The sequence below is a fragment of the Vitis vinifera genome, chromosome 1, assembly GCF_030704535.1.
Source record: "Vitis vinifera cultivar Pinot Noir 40024 chromosome 1, ASM3070453v1".
NCBI classification, from domain to species: domain Eukaryota; kingdom Viridiplantae; phylum Streptophyta; class Magnoliopsida; order Vitales; family Vitaceae; genus Vitis; species Vitis vinifera.
This window is the reverse complement of record NC_081805.1, coordinates 27,549,767-27,567,260: the sequence shown is the minus strand read 5'-3', so window position 1 is coordinate 27,567,260 and position 17,494 is coordinate 27,549,767. Positions and strand designations below refer to the sequence as shown.

At 40.5% G+C, this 17,494-nt stretch overlaps 1 protein-coding gene across 1 annotated transcript; it reads right to left on the bottom strand.

The window, feature by feature from the left end:
• Window positions 1–1,072: 1,072 nt before the first annotated feature.
• LOC100250485 (uncharacterized) lies at window positions 1,073–15,659 on the bottom strand. Its single transcript, XM_002273795.4, has 2 exons — window positions 15,082–15,659; window positions 1,073–1,869 (listed from the first exon to the last, which is right to left on the bottom strand). Exons 1-2 carry the CDS (start codon window positions 15,384–15,386, stop codon window positions 1,380–1,382), a joined length of 795 nt encoding a protein of 264 aa, XP_002273831.1. The 5' UTR covers window positions 15,387–15,659; the 3' UTR covers window positions 1,073–1,379.
• Between the last annotated feature and the right edge of the window lie 1,835 nt (window positions 15,660–17,494).

The following is a 17,494-nucleotide window of genomic DNA, read 5'->3' as shown; positions in this document are numbered from 1 at the left end:
GTGTTATTTTACTAATTCAAATAGGCGTGATTTTGTAAACATATGCATGCTTTATATTTGAATTTTTGACATTTGCAACTTCAACATTGGCACCTCTCGGGTGCAGAAGAATGGATTTTGAAGCATTCAAATAGACGTCGGCGATCCTAACCGATTAGGACCATTTAAATTATAGCTAGTTCCAGGCAATCACATTGAAAAATTTCTTCACATTTTTCTCAACCAATATTCAACTCTTGCAGAGTTGGTTGTGTACACGACCCAAGGGGTGGAAAAAGTTGAAAATTTCTCGAGTCTCACACGTCTGAGAGCTGCCAAACCCCAACTTAGAAAGAGCCCTTTTCGCCAAAGTTGACTCTCCCCATTAATGGAAAAGTCTCAATATCTTCTAACTGTCAACACCCATCTGGAAATGGGTAGGTGGCCACCACCTTCCATTTAATTACTCCCACTGGTTTTTCAAAGTTTCCCAAACAGTGGGACCGAATCGCAGAACCAATACCAGATTTTGATATAGTAAACTTCTGTAGGTGTGGATTGATTGACGATGTGAATGCCGCACAACACAACATTGTGGGAACACATTGAATGCAGCCTCCATGAGAGAGAGCCTGTCAGAGGGGGAGTAGGCCAAAGAAGACCCTCAATTTTGTGAGTGGAAGATGAGTTCAACACCATTAATTCCTGATACATAAAGTCATTCTAATAATGATAGTGTTATAACCACAAATCCGCCTAAATTATCTGCCAGACTGTAATAAGCATATTTTCAATATCCATTATTTACTAGTTAACAGTTCATACTCCTTTTATCATCATAGATAGTGGAGATAGTGGGGTTGGGCTCCCTCCTACCATCAGCGCACATGTTAGAAGATTCCACTGCTGAAAACCATATCTTGTTGACTCCTCCCATTATTGCTTGTCCCATTCCCCTACTCCCCCCATTTGATTTTCGTCACCATGACGCCATCAGCTCATGGTTGGATGCCTAAACTTCCCTAGGAATATTAAAGCAAATCCCAACTGCCTGACAGCTATTCTCATTTCAACAAAGATTAAACAAATGAAATAAATTAAAATATTCATGCAAGATTTCTCCATAATCCCCTCATGGGAATGTGGCAAAAGTACATAATCTTTTAATCAAATAGACATACACAGAAGTACACAAAAAGGATGTTAGTTGGGTCCAAGTGATTGATTTTAATAATCCACTAAACAGAGGCACAAAAGTGTAAACCCATAGAAATAATGTCTGATTGGTGTAACTTATATCAACTAGGCACTTGAGAAAGAAGGCATCTATGCTCTCTATGTGTGTTTGTGTACCGTGTGACAAAATGAGATATGATGAACTTCACAATGACATCAGATTGTCAGTGACTTTTCTCCATGTTCTTGTTCCCTTTTCTAGACAAGGTTTGAGAGGACTCAACAGTGTTATTGCAGTCATGAATATCCTCACTGGAAGAGGATTGAATCACTGATATATCAGTAGAGTACTTTTTGATTCTCAAAGAGATGAGTATGCTTGATACAATCCCAAGAAGGGGGAAAACATATGACCAAACCTGAGATTTCTGAGATCCAGATGCTGTAGCAACAGCAGCACCAGCCAGGCTGCCGATGGATGTGTTCTGTAATATCATTGGCAGGCAGCCAATAACTGAAGGAAGCAGGAAATCTAGAATAAACCCAACTTTTGTAGCAGCAAGTGCATAGTTTATGACATAGGAGGGAATGGGTGAGAAACGAGCAAGAAGTACAAATCTCCAACCATCTCGTTCAACTCCTCTGGAAAGCAGATGGAAGTATTTGTTTCCCTGGGCCCACTCCATTGCTGTACTTGAACTCCTAAAAATCAGCCTGAACAAACTCCCAGTGTTACAACAGTTATTGGAGTAACTAAAGAGACAAACAGAAAGAGACCAGCAAAAATGGCGTTAAAAAGGGGAAAAAAAAAAAACTACAGAAGGCAACCTCCAACCTTTCATTCATACGTGGAGAAACTAAAATCAGGCATTGCTTTCAAGGGTTAGTAGCATCAGAGAGGAAAATACTTAACATCAAGCACTGAGACAGGAAACATATATATATATATATATATTTGATAAGTGAGACAGGAAACATATATCTGATTCATTTTTCTGATAGGAATTAATTTACCTTAATCTATTCATCGAGAATGGCATAACTCGAAATAAACACATCGCCAAGTACAGGACACACACTACACTACTACCACACATCTTATATTACTATCTGCCTCTTTACATCTTTTAACATTCCTTTTTATGTAGTGATGTATGGCCTGCACTTTGAACACTATCAACCATCTGTATAAGGTCAAAAATAAATTTGAAAATTTTGGGCAGTCTCTAGATGATGTCCAATACATGTCAGGATGTGCCAGAGGAGAGTCCTGTCCAATCTGGCTTTTGCCCATCCAGTGTTAAGTCACTTCTTAATCCTTAGTAGTGTAATCATTGGTCATTACACGTGTCAAAACCAACAAAGGCGACCTTTTCTCATCTTGTCTTAGTCCTGCTTCAATTAAAAAGCCTCAATACTCCAAGTTTAAACTCACTCTTGTTTCATCATTTGAAACCTAAGTACCAGGACACTCAATAGAGCAGCTATGATAAAGGATAACTTATGACATGTAAAGTGATGGCTTCAAGCAATGATTGTGCAGTCTTGTTACCACCTTATCAACTAATAAACTTCCTGCCTTAGCCAAACCATCTAGCAGCAACAAACATTCCAAGTTTATTAAGAAATAAAATCAACTTTCAAAACTAATTTTGTTTAAATGTTGACAGAACACAATGGTAAAACCATCACATATAATAAAACATGCATTAAAATAATCCACATACATTAAGCAATGCAAAGCCTTTGTGAGAGCATATAACATGCCTACTAATTTACCATGATTATGCTTATATATAGATCTATATATAAAACTGCACAAGTACTCTCTAAAACTACAAAGATAAAAGAATCAGATACTTCTAACTGGTCAAAAGGAAGAGCAAGAAATTTCCTCCACGATCCACTTGCAAGCCTGAGAATGAGATCCCTCCAAGAAGAGCTTTCAGGGACCAAATCCTCCAATATGTACCCTTGAGAACAGCAAAAGTCAATAAGACACTAAAGTAAAGCCAGAATGCCATATTTTATTAGGATACCTCTGTGTTTGCATGATACAAAATCCAAAGCAGGGAAGCAACATAATATGCCAACCTTCCCCAAGCCCTAGCCTCCAATATAACACCTGACCATGACTCCTTAAGACTGTACCTTTGTCAAATTAGGAGGTGGCTTTAAAGCTAACCCAAAGTGCACATATTTTATATCTCACCTGATACCATTTATCTCTTAAATCACCACCATATTCCTCCTATTAGAGTAAAACTCTAATCATTATCAAATTTCTATAATTTCCCATGAAGTGCACTATCACAATCCATGACTTCTTGATTAGGAAGAGACACCGGACCAAGGGAAATTTATAACAAGAAGTTGCCTTATCAGAGATTCTCCAATTAATTTTAACCAATGCCAAAGTCTCAAAAAAGAAAAAGAAGAAAGAAAAATGGCAGGAAGGAAAGGAGTCCGATATGTTTGGTGTGATACTAAAGTCCTCTTGACCAATGCAAAGCTTCCTAATATGGTGAGTTTTACACCTAAGTTTCAGGCATAGAGAATGAAAGAAAACTCCCATCAGTCAAGAGAAGTTAAGGTAGTAATTTTTTTAATAGGCAAATAAAGATTATTATCACAAGAAAGCACCTAAGAAAGGAAGGGAATGCAACCCAAGTATACAAGAAGTATTTAAAAAGTGTCAAATGTAAAATAGAAAAGAATAGAGGTAGGAAAAAGAAAGATGACCACTTCCTATTGGGCAACTCAACCCAACCATAAATCAAATAGAGAAGTTGCCAAAACCCAAAGGAACCATTCACCACTCAAGATGGGACACAAGGAAGAACTTTTTCAACCTCTAAACATGGTTCAAAGTCGCCATAACAAACATTCACTCGGAGAGTTCCGAGCCACATTGGTTTTGATGTCTCAGCTCGGTATTGGACGATATACAAATAAGATGGATTAAAAGGTTCACAAAATTATAAAAATATTTAAAAATTAAATATAATTAAATAAACTTTAAAAACTAATAAATATAAAAACATATTAATATAATAATAAATGAAACGGTTTCAATATATTATTAACAATAAATTAGCATATAAAATAATATACTTTATATATAATATGATTACCATATAAAATAATACATTAACCAAATTGAAGCAATTCATACCATAGCTTAGTATATAAAATAATGATATTCAAATTCATACCACTTCTTCACAATGACATCGTCGATGGGTGACGTGATGGGTAAGGTAATGGGTCTTAAAACTCTTCCAAAATCTCAGATTTTTTCAAAGATTTCTCAATTTGGTTGCTCTTTGTTGTTCTTCTTCTTCTCCTTCTTTTCTTCTTCTTCTTCATCATAGGTAAGGTAATGAGTTTTAAAACTATTCGAAAATCTCTAATTATTTCAGAGATTTATCATTTTTTTTTTTTTTTGTCTTTTTTTTTTGTCGTGATTTTAAGGAAAAAAAATATTTCCAGGTTAAATTGGAGAATATTTGGATATTCAACTGAGTCAACCCGGAATCTCAACCAAGTTAACTGGGTTTAACCAGTTCTTGGCTGAGTCTATGATCCATATGGTATCGAGTATCGGACTCAGAGCGGAAAGGCTCAAGGATCCATGACTTGGCTGAGACGTACCAAACTCAACCAATACTTTGAACCTTGCCTCTGAACCAACCACTACACCTCCTCAAAAGTCCTCATATTAAGTTAACGGACAAAGAAAAGCCAAAACCCATGCCTTCCTACACTTCTTATCCACAATCTTATAAATGTCATCTACAAGATGAATGGCATGTGCAACAGCCCCATCCCAAATTTTGGTCTATCAAACACTTCAAAATTATAAACCTTTTCAAATTCAATCATTAGCTTGCATCACATTTATGAGTAATGATATAGATGGTTCAGATTAATAACCAACTGCACTATGAGTTCAGCTTGATTATACTTTAATAACTGATTACAGATCCAGTCATTTGAACTCTAGCTGGCAATAGCTTTGGTTCCAACCAGAATCGGTCAGGCTGAAACCCGATCAATTCAAACTTAACCAAGGTGCCAACCATTCTCTAATCCAGTCAGACTTGGATAACCCGAATCAAATCTGTTTAAGAAAATGGCCAACCTAACAATACTATTCAGAAGAATCAGCTAATCCAATTATAATTTGCAAATTCTAGTTAAACAGAACAAATTCTGATTGTCTTATGAGTTCCTTTTATAGTTAAGAGAAGAGAATGTTGAAAACAGACACCAAATGGGTGTACAAAATTCTGGACCATCTGATTATCATAATATTGAAATTAATTTTTCTTAGGAAAATAAGAATTTAAAGCAATAGGTGCGTAATAAATTGGGGTGCAACTTAGGTACATGGAAGGTATACAAGGAGCACTGAACCAACAAAACAAAAGATAGGAAAAAAAATGGAACTCTTCACAACTCAAGGATAGTCCAATACATCAATAAGATCTATAAAAGACAACTTCCCATACCCACAGACCTGAAAGACCAAACAAATAAAGAATTCATAAGAACATTTTCCAGCTGCAACTACCACTGCTCCAAACCATCTAAGGTTTTTCTGTTCCATTCTTTCCACAAACACCAAAATAAACACAGCAGCTGTATTTATATCCCCTTAGAACAGACCTCCCTTTTCAACCAGTCAAGGTGTCCTTAACTGACTTACGCAGGCAACACCAAAGAGCACCAAAGGATGAAAATAGGAACCATAGACTTTGAGATGTTCCGCAATGGATAAAAAAAATGATTGGCTAACAACTAATTTGCACAAGCAACACTAATTGGCAAGATTCTTACCTAATCTCCTAAGCTGGTGGAAAATTGGAGTTTTCTCCTATTATATTGAAATTAATTATGCTATCAAACCATTTACATGTATGAATAATAACACATTTGATATTTATATTACTATGAGCCTCGTATATGTACTTAATTAAGGATATTTTTGTACCTTTTTAATAACCATACATGCTCCACAACCCAAACCAAATTGCACAGCTTTCTCATTTCTAGGTAGAAAACATATTTATCCATTGGAAATCACAGCAAACAACATCTAGGGTTTTAAATACTATGTCTCAATCATTGACAACTTATCAAAACAATCAAACAACCTTTATGCTGCATTTGTAGCAAAAACCAACACCAAGAAAATAAATAGGTTTCATCCATTCCACCATTTTCATGCATCATTAGGTTGGATAATGTTTTTTTCTTTCTCTTAAATAGAATAGGATTATTTAGCAGTTGAGGTCAGAGATTCATTAACTATGGTTTCATATGATGATGATAGGAAGATTTCTTGGTAGTAAGATGATCAAGTTGATAAGCCTAGGCAGCTATTGTATACATCATGTGTACTTTGGTGAGCCTCCTTTTAGGCATCTTTAAATATATACTCATTTTTCCTATTAAAAAAAAAGGGATGATCAAATTGATAACAATTCATGGATTTGATAATTAGATAGATCTTGTGTGTCAAAGTTACATCATGTGTACTTTGGTGAGCCTCCTTTTAGGCATCTTTAAATATATACTCACTTTTCCTATTAAAAAAAAAAAGGATGATCAAGTTGATAACAATTCATGGATTTGATAATTAGATAGATCTTGTGTGTCAAAGTGTTTATCTTTCTTTCTTTCTTTGATGGTTGTCGAAAATTGCCATTTTAAATTTTGATTAACTTTGAATCTCAAAAATGTAATAAAAATTCAAACTAATACCAGCTTGTTCAGGATATATTAGATTTTGGTTAAAAGTCAAATTTTGGATATTGGAAGCAAATCTTGTTAAATTTGTGTGAAATGGCAGCTAGATAACCCTGCACCCATTCCCCAAACCCAATCTGCCTGAGGCAACTGATTTCAACCCAACCCAAACCTCACTAAGGTTTTAGAAATTAATTCTAAACCCACAGTTAAACTATGCCCATAAGTCCCATCCATATAGGGATAGGTAATGTAACTAAGTCACCTATATGCATCTCAATCCTATGTAAAATGGTCCAATCATGTGACATTAAAACCAATTATCACACTAGAACATGATCACATCAATTGGAACTTCTTGCTATTGATTCTTGAAAAGATGAATTTTGGATAGAAATGGATAGGTTTGATTAAATGGTACATTTGTTTGCCAAATTTTTTATTCTTGTCAACAGCACCCCTTCTAACCTTTTTCAAAGCTCCAAGGGATTGAGGCAAGGGAATCCTCTTTCTCCCTACGTTCCCAAAAGGGGCAACAGTTATTTTGATTTAGAGCACATCATCTAGCTTGTCCATCTATTTCATGTCTTTGTTTCCCATTCCAAGAAAAATCATAAAGATGTTTGAGAAGATTCAAAGCAAACAGGGCGGGTTGCTTCCTGCGATTAGGGGTCGTCGATTTGGAGATGAAGAGATACAGCATATGTATCCCGAAGGGCAAAGGGGATAAGGGGGGATGGATGGCGATGGTGGAGGCTCTTCGCAAGATGGATAACAGTATTGACAAAAAGGAACAACAAGAAGAAGTGAGGGTATTGGGAAGGTTGTGTCCGGATATGGTGAAGGGAAGATCGTTTGAGGACACGGTGAAGGGTTGGTGGAATAAGGGGTCTAATAACCTTCGAGTGGAGATGGAACGGGAGGAGTTAAATAGAAACCTTAGCAGGCTGGAGCATTGCCTGATTGGAAGCTGGATCCCTAGCAATGCAAAAGGGGAAGATTTGGAAAGCTTGGGTTGGGAAATGGAAAAGGCCTGGGGATTGAAAGGCAAGATGGCGGTGGCAAGTCTGGGAAAAGGACGAGTATTATTGGAATTAGAGTTTGCGGAAGAAGCAAGGCGGGTTCTCCTCTCTGGTAATAAGGCGGTGGGAGGAGTTCAGTTGGACCTGTCGCGTTGGAATCCAAGATCGGGTTGTTTGGAAGAAGGCGAGGTAAGAAAGGAAGTGTAGGTGAGGATATTGGGGCTCCCAATCTCGCTGTGGGTCCCGTCGGTGTTGAGAAGGGTGGGAGATGCGTGCGATGGGTTTTTAGACGTTGACCCACAGACGGAGAGCATGGAGGACTTGCAGTGGGCTAGGATATTGGTTAGATCGGACGGCGAGAATCTCCTTGGCTCGATGGAGATAAGGGTTGAAGAGATGACCTATATCCTAACCCTATGATGGGAGGCGGTGCCGTCGTTAAGGCAGGAAGAGGGGAGGAGGCGCGGTCTGTGGAGTCGTCCAAGAAGGAAGGTCAGAGGTGATGAAGATGCACGCGCCGGGTCGCGAGTGGAGGAGATGGCATGTGCGGGGTTTGAGGCGCAGCGTCAGTCAGAGGATGGGACTGGACGGCTGATGCAGGACGTGGGCTCCGCTGCGATGGGCTCCCAGGCGCAAGTGGGCCTGTTGCTTGGAAGAAGGCGAGGTAAGAAAGGAAGTGTGGGTGAGGATATTGGGGCTCCCAATCTCGCTATGGGTCCCGTCGGTGTTGAGAAAGGTGGGAGATGCGTGCGGTGGGTTTTTAGACGTTGACCCACAGACGGAGAGCATGGAGGACTTGCAGTGGGCTAGGATATTGGTTAGATCGGACGGCGAGAATCTCCCTGGCTCGATGGAGATAGGGGTTGAAGAGATGACCTATATCCTAACCCTATGGTGGGAGGCGGTGCCGTAGTTAAGGTAGGAAGAGAGGAGGAGGCGCGGCCTGTGGAGTCGTCCAAGAGGGGAGGTCAGAGGTGATGAAGATGCACGCGTCGAGTCGCGAGTGGAGGAGATGGCGTGTGCGGGATTCGAGGCGTAGCGTCAGTCAGAGGATGGGACTGGACGGCTGACACAGGACGTGGGCTCTGCTGCGATGGGCTCCCAGGCGCAAGTGGGCCTGTTGCAGGGGCCCGGCTTGAAGACTGGGCCCGCAGTTCCAGGCCGGGAGTTGAATTGGGCTAATGGGCCCTCTTTGCCATTAGAATGTGAAGCCTCAAAGGGGGTTCTGCTTGGGCCGCTGCAGCCCAGAAGCTCGGGGCGGGTTGCAGGCTCTGGACTGGGCGATCTTCATAAGGGGAAGGCCATTCCGTCCCAGGCTCATCTCATGGACAGTGGGCTCCTTTTAAAAGCTTGTCCCTCTGCTTCCAATGGTCATAATAAGGACGACAATCTGGAGATAGAATTCATCAGATTCAGAGAAGAAGAAATAGGGAGAAGGCAGCAGCCGGATTTAAACCATCCAAGGGCAGATAGGATGCTAGAGGAAGAAGCCGTGAGGTATGGTTTAGCTTTGAATCTGGGGGGTTTTAGGGCACGAGGGTCATCCTCTTCTAACTTCTTTTGTTTTGGTCGGACTCCGGAGAGGGAGTTTTACGACCATTCTGGGGTGCAAAGGGAGGAATTTCAAAATGGAAGTGGGTCACGAAGACCAAGTGCAGAAGAACACGTAGGGAGAGGGGATGGTTGTTGGGACTTGGTTGAGGTCAATAGTGTCAATCCTTTGGAAAGAAATTCGGGGTGGACTATAGGCCAGACTGAATTCCAAGAGGGTAGGAAGGAAGAACAGTTTAATTGGGAGGAGAATAGTCTGGTTAAATTCAGTCACTTTCTGGGTTTCTCAACGGAAGGATTGGAGAAGGAAATCTTGAGTTTCTTGGGCAAAATCAGGAAAAGGAGGGAGAAGATATTAGGTAAAGGTCTGTTGGAGACTTCAAGGTTTGAAAGGGAGCTCAAGAGACTGGAATGCTCTGTTAATTATGAGGGGGATACCAAGAAGAAAGGCCCTACCCAGGGTAGAGGGAACCAGAGTGCAGTTGTCCAATGAATTTAAGAATTTTGAGTTGGAATGTGAGGAGAGTGAATGATAGGTCCAAGAGGAAAGTAATCAAGTCAGTTATCAGAAATCAAAAGGTGGATTTGTTTTGTATTCAAGAGACAAAGATGCAAGTTATGTCTGAAGAGGTGGTGAGGAGTTTAGGGCCGAGGAGATTTCTTGACTGGAGGGTGTTGAATGCTATGGGGACAGCAAGGGGTGTCTTGATTTGTTGGGACAAAAAATCGCTGGAGATTTTGGGGGTGGAAGAGGGCCAATTTTCCATCTCCTGTAGATTCAGAAATGTGGGAGATGGAGGAATCTGGGTGTTCACGGGGGCCTATGGTCCTTTCTCCAAAGAAGAAAGGGAGTGCTTGTGGGAGGAGTTTGGGGCAATTAGAGGTTTGTGGGAGGAGCCTTGGTGTTTAGGAGGCGATTTCAATACAATTCTGTACCAATTTGAAAGAAGTAGAAATGGGAGGATTACCTCAGCTATGAGGAGGTTTGCCCAGATCATAGATGACTTAGGGCTAGTTGATTTCCCATTGCAAGGGGGATCTTTTACTTGGAGTGGGGGGCTCAATAATCAATCGTGGGTCAGGTTGGATAGGTTCCTAGCGACTCCCAGTTGGCTAGACCAATACAGTAGGGTTTATCAAAGAAGACTGTCCCGCCCAACCTCGGATCACTTCCCGGTTCTGCTTGAGGGGGGAGGGCTAAGGAGAGGTCCTTCCCCTTTCAAATTTGAAAATATGTGGCTCAAAGCTGACCGGTTCAAAGACCTGATAGAGGGGTGGTGGCAAGGGATAGTGGTTAGAGGCAGGTCGAGCTACAGGTTAGCTGTTAAACTGAAGGGATTGAAACAAAATTTAAAAATTTGGAACAAGGAGGTTTTTGGAAGATTGGAGAGAAACAAAGCTGAAGCTCTTCAGCAGGTGGAGCGTTGGGATTTAGTGGAAGAAGAGAGAAGCTTAATAGAGGAGGAATTAAGTCACAAAAAGGAAGCCAAGGAGGATTATGCAAAGTGGGTGTCGATGGAAGAAGTGCACTGGAGACAGCTATCAAGGGAATTATGGCTAAGGGAAGGGGATAGGAACATGGGGTTTTTCCACCGTATGGCTAATGCCCGTAGAAGAGTCAATGCCTTGGATAAAATTAAGATAAATGGGGTGAGGATTACAGAGGAACAAGAAGTGAGGGAAGGAATTGCAAATGCATACCAGCAGCTTCTCTCGGAAAGCTCGTGTTGGAAGGCGAATATAGGGAGTCTTTTGCTGAAGCAAATCAGTCAATCAGAAGCGGAAGCCCTTGAGCTTCCATTTTCTGAGGTAAAGATTTATGCAACCTTAATGGGGATGAATGGGGACAAAGCCTCGGGTCCGGACGGATTCACGGTGGCCTTTTGGCAAAGATGTTGGGAGATTGTCAAGGAGGACGTCTTGGATATGTTCAAGGAGTTCCATGAACAGAACTCCTTCATTAAGAGCCTAAATCATACTTTTTTGGTCTTGTTACCGAAGAAAGGGGGGTGGAGGACTTGGGTGACTATAGGCCTATCAGTTTGCTAGAGGGATTGTATAAATTATTAGCTAAGGTGCTGGCCAACAGGCTTAAAAAAGTCATAGGAAAGGTGGTTTCTTCTGATCAGAATGCTTTTATTAAGGGGAGACAGATTCTTGACGCCTCCCTAATCGCAAATGAGGTAATAGATTCTTGGCAAAAAAGGGAAGAGAAAGGCCTAATCTGTAAATTGGACATTGAGAAAACGTATGATAGCATCAATTGGCAATTTTTGCTAAAGGTCATGCAAAAGATGGGATTTGGGCCAAAATGGATAGGATGGATGTGGAGTTGTATCTCCACTGCCAAGTTCTCAGTGTTGGTGAATGGGGTGTCGGCTGGGTTTTTTTCAAGTTCAAAAGGGCTAAGGCAGGGGGACCCTCTTTCCCCCTACTTGTTTGTCATGGGAATGGAAGTACTAAGTGTGCTAATCACGAGGGCCGTTGAAGGGGGGTTCATCTATGGCTGTAGGATATGGAGAGGAAGAGGGCAAGCTATCAATATTTCTCATTTACTGTTTGCGGATGATACAATAGTATTTTGTGAGGCAAAGAAAGTTTTTGACGTATTTGACTTGGATCCTCTTTTGGTTTGAAGCAGCCTCAGGGTTAAAGATTAACCTGGACAAAAGTATGGTCATTCCGGTAGGAGAGGTGGAAGGGGTGCATGAGATGGCTGCTGAAATAGGGTGTAGGGTGGGACAGCTGCCTGCTGTTTATTTGGGGCTGCCTCTTGGGGCGTCTAATAGGGCCTCTTCCGAGTGGGATGGGGTGGAGGAGAAAGTGAGGAGGAGGCTTGCCCTTTGGAAACGCCAATATTTGTCCAAATGAGGGAGAATCACTCTTATAAAGAGTACGCTGGCCAGCATTCCCTTGTATCAAATTTCGTTATTCCATATGCCAAAATCAGTGGCAAGAAGGCTTGAAAAGCTTCAAAGAGATTTTTTGTGGGGAGGAGCCAATGGGGGGAACAAAGCACACTCAGTCAAATGGGAGGTGGTGTGCGCGGATAAAGAAAAGGGAGGGTTGGGGTTAAGGAAGCTTGTTTGTTTGAACAAAGCTCTTTTAGGCAAATGGACTTGGAGGTTTGCGCGTGCTAAGGAGGAGCTTTGGAAAAAAGTGCTTGAGGCAAAGTATGGGCAAGAGGATTTTGGGTGGAGGACAAGGAAGGCAAATGGGGTGTTTGGAGTTGGAGTTTGGAAGGAGATCTTGAAGGAGTCCGCTTGGTGTTGGGAAAATATGGTGTTCAAGGTGGGAAAAGGCAATAAAATAAGGTTTTGGATAGATCCTTGGTGCGGGAATAATGTGTTGTCCCAAGGCTTCCCGGACCTCTTTTCCATGGCTACCCAAAGGAATGTCACAGTGGAGGAATATTGGGATCAGAATTTGGGTCAAGGAGGGTGGAATTTAAGGCTTTTAACGGACTTTAATGATTGGGAGTTAGGTATGGTGGGCAATTTGTTAGTTGAGTTGAGGGAATATAGAGTAACTTTGGAGGAAGACTCGGTGTTTTGGAAGGAAGGAAAGGACGGGCTGTTTAAAGTCAAGAAAGCGTACAGTGTGTTGGCAAATACTGAAGGAGCTAAATTCCCTCATAGCAATGTTTGGGTGGACAGAGTTCCAACCAAAATTGCTTTTTTTGCTTGGGAAGCTGCTTGGGGGAAGGTCCTCACTTTGGATAGGCTGCAGAGAAGAGGGTGGCAATTCCCTAACCGATGTTTCTTGTGTGGGTGTGAAGAGGAAACGATCAATCATATTTGAATTCATTGTACAGTGGTAAAAGGGTTGTGGGATATCATTCTTGTGTTGTGTGGTGTTCAGTGGGTCTTTCCAGAATCTGTAAAGGAGGTTCTATGTAGCTGAAAGGGCTCTTTTGTGGGGAAAAAAAAGAAAAAATTGTGGAAGTCCATTCCACTATACATTTTTTGGACAATATGGAAGGAGAGGAATAGGCTAGCTTTTAAGGGGGGGTGTTAGCTTTTCAGAAGTTAAAAACTTCGTTTGTGTACAATATTTGGGGTTGGGCTAAAGTGTACATTGATATGGAGTCGAATTCCCTAATAGGATTCTTGGAATGGTTAGCCTCCAATTAGGGGTTGGGTTGTTTTATTTTTTGGTTGAGAGGCCATAGCCGCCTCGTATACTCCCTGTATGTTTTGCGGCTTTTAAGCCTTCTTTAATATATGTGCTTGCTTATCAAAAAAAAAGAAACTTCCTTTGGTGAAGCAGTGCTTTGGAAAAGAAAAAAGAAAATCATTTAGTGAAGTGGTCAACTATCTGCACAGAGAAAAGAAAGGGGAGATTAGGTGTTAGAAATCTTTCTTTTCTTAATAAGGCTCTCTTGTGTGAGTGGAGTTGGTGATATGCATTTGAAAGTGGAGCTCCTTGAAGCTAGATTATAAGTGGAAAATATGAGGAAGAAGAAAGGGGGTGACAATCTTGAGATGTAAGAGAAAGGCATGGTATTGACTATCAGAAAGGATTGGGACAATTTTAATAGTAGAATTTCTCTTTTTGTGGGGAATGAGAAGAGAGTGAAGTTTTGGAAGAATGGTGGGTGTGGGGATGAGCTATTATATGTTTCTTTTCTATCTCCATATGCTTTAACCTTATCAAAAGAGGCGTGAGTGATGAATTTATGAGACCAGATAGGCGAAATGGGTTATTAGAGCCATTGTTTTTCTTAGATCTAAATGACTTGGAGCTAGATAATGTAGAACAATTATTCTCTAAACTACAAGGTAAGGTGGCAAATAGAAAAGAGGAGGACAGGGTAGTGTTCCTTGGGTGCTACCATACTGAGAAAGACTCTTTTAGGGTGGTGTGGATCCTTTATAGGGTTGATGCTAAAAGGTTTGGACAGCTACTCCTTCATGTATTTTTTGAACAATTTTGACAGAGAGGAATAGAAGGTTGTTTGAGACTGGGGAGCAATTTGTGTATGTTTTGAAGAGCTTATTCCTTAGTAACCTCTTTTTTGTGGACAATGTTGTACATAGGTGAAGGCTCAATACTTTTAATTGATTTTGTTGATTGATTGGGTTCTCATTAAGGGAGGGAGTTGTTTTTTGTACTCTCATTTTAGTTGCTTCTTTGGTGCATACACCCTATGTCCAATGATGTGCTCTTTCTTTAGCGCTTGTTTATAAAATTATATTGCAATGTTGATTCAATCCAAACCCCGCATTATGCTAACAGAAGCACAAGAGGAGCATGGACTGATGGAAGAAAGCAACACCTTGAGAATGGTAATTCAGATTTAAAAAGGTCCACCCAAATAAAAGTGGAACCTTTTGGACCCTAAGTTTAGTTCCACAAACTCAGGAACAAAATCAAGAAATTTTTCAAACTGTGCAAAACCCAGAAAGAGAGAATCTCCATAAAGATTGACTTCCATCCGTAAGTCAAACGCATTGTACCATTCAACCACAGTGCAAAAAAACATGAAGAAAAACTAGCCCTATTCTCTTATTATTAGAGAGGGAACTGAAAATGCAGATCAATCTATTTAAATAACCATGTTCAAAAGCATCAAAACAGAGATCTCTTGAAAACGAACCTTCCAATCCAGAAAGATAGAGAAGCACCAAGAAGCTTAGCGGAAAAGACGCAGAGCACGGCGGGGAGGAACCCAAAGAGAAGAGAAGCAGCAGCTTCCAAGAAGACGGCGGAGGGCAAGCAGAGGGCAAGGGTGAGGGTGTGTATGGAAACGTAGAGAGGGATCGCCCAATAACCCAATCGATCTGACCATTGTCTGAACAACTCAACAGCTGCGTCTTTGTCCCACTCCAATCCGTACCTTCTACTCAATACTATCCCTGCTATCACCACCCCGACCACACCCACTCTCCCCAACCTTCCCATTCTCTCTCTCTTTCCCTCTTCCTTCCACCACCAACCTGCAAGGAGTCTCCAACAATACCACAGTTTCTGGGTTTGACTCGGTTCACAGGAGAGACACAGGAAACAACAGATTTCTGAATTGTGGGGACTGGGGACCCTCGGAGGTTAGGCCTAATTTTTGTGGGCCTTCTCACTGCTAAGTTTGGAGGGCCTCCTTACTCTCAAATAGGCCCATTCCTCAACCCAGAAACCTAATCGGTGGTTGTATGAGCAAAAATTGGATTAGATTGAGTTCACCTGTAATCTTTTTGTTAAACTTTCTTTTTATAAAATTATTATATATATATATATATATATATATATAAAATATAAATTTTAAATATTAAATTCTCTTGGTGTTAGGTTTAGACTGACTAAACCTTGATTCAAACAACTCAATTTCAATTTTGGATTAAAAAAAAAAAGACTTAAAGGCAAGCCTAGCTCAAAGACAAACCTAAAATTTCCATCCTTGGAGAATTTGGTCTTTTATGTCATATTTGAAAGGAAACTTGCAACTTAAATTTTAGAGAAGGCAATAGGCCTTGGCCATTCAAAGCATTGAAAATATTAAGGAAGAAGAAAAGGTTGAAAGCAAACAAAATTCTCTTATTCAACATATCATCAAAGGTTGTAAATAAAAACTAAACACAAGGACAATTACTATATCTTTTTATGAATTATTCATTCATGTATTGTAACAAAAAGAAAATGACTGAGCTTAAAACTCTCTGTTCTTTTCTCTACATTCATTTCCATGAAATTTCCAAGTTACAAAAAATCAAACACCTTGCTTGTTAAGCAGCAGCAGCTCATCAATTCTGAAAAGCAATCATTAAAGCTGCAGTTCTAGTACTACATGTTGTAGATACTTCTGATGAGTAATGACTGCAAGTAATACAAGTCCTTGACCATTTTCATAAGGATTTGCAAACCCTTTGATGTTTCCAACCCCACAGATAAGACAAGAAAGAAATCAGCAGCTAAGCTAAGCAACTTTCACCTCATGAAGGTGAATGACACCCATAAATTAAGCTTGCTTCAAGTCCCATCATATATACCTAACGAGAAATTTTCATCAGTTTTCTTCTTTGGTGGGTTGTGGGGTAGAGGCAAATGAAGACAGATGAAAGTTCAACATGATTCACATTGAGAGGAGGGTGTTTTATTTTCTTAAGCATTTTAACCACTCCATGCCGACATTTGTCTTCTGCAGGCCACATCTCAGTCCCTTTTGGACCTAAACACGTGCGTTCCTGGGTCAAAGATTGGATTTCAAAGGCCTCTTCCCATCTCTATCTAGATCTAGCTTCAAGACACGCTGTACAATTTTTTTCATTAGAGACGGACAATGGGGTCCAGCCACCACACATCACCCAAAAACTCATCCCTTAACCAGGAATTCAAGATATGACCATGTGCCTCTCAGACGCCTATTTTGACATTTCACCAAAATAACATGTTCAGTTTGCAAGGGCCGGTACCAATTTTGTATCATATTCATATCTACTCTCTCTCCTATTCCATCTCAATGCTTCAAGGTCTGTACAACTTCATTACCCACCATACAAGACCATCATCAAAACTTGAAATTTGGCGAAAAATACATATAGGGATATAATGAGCCGGTTCATGTTTGTGGGGTTAGTACTATGATGTGTGAATCAATGAATCATGACCCACCAACTTTATTCTCTAAGATTTGGGAAGAAATTTTGGCTCCTATCACATGGTGCAATCCTACTAACTCCCTCTTTCTTTCTTTCAAGTTAGGCCATGCCATTACTCTAGGTGTACATTCTACCACTCATCAATTTTCTCTGCCTAACTGATCTCCCCTGCTGCTTTCCCTCTTCTCCCATAGCCCTGCACACCCTTGTTTTGATCCGCCTCCTCCCCTTCTAGAAGGAAAACTCTTCCCCTTTCTATTATTTTGATAGGGATAGGTTGGGTATCAATATTTTGAAGAATCAAACTCGTTTTAAACCTCTTACATCCCCATATTTGTATGACTTCTCAGAAAAAAGGACAAATAACATATCATACTAGATAGCTTATTTTTCACCACCTATCGTTTAACAGATGGATAG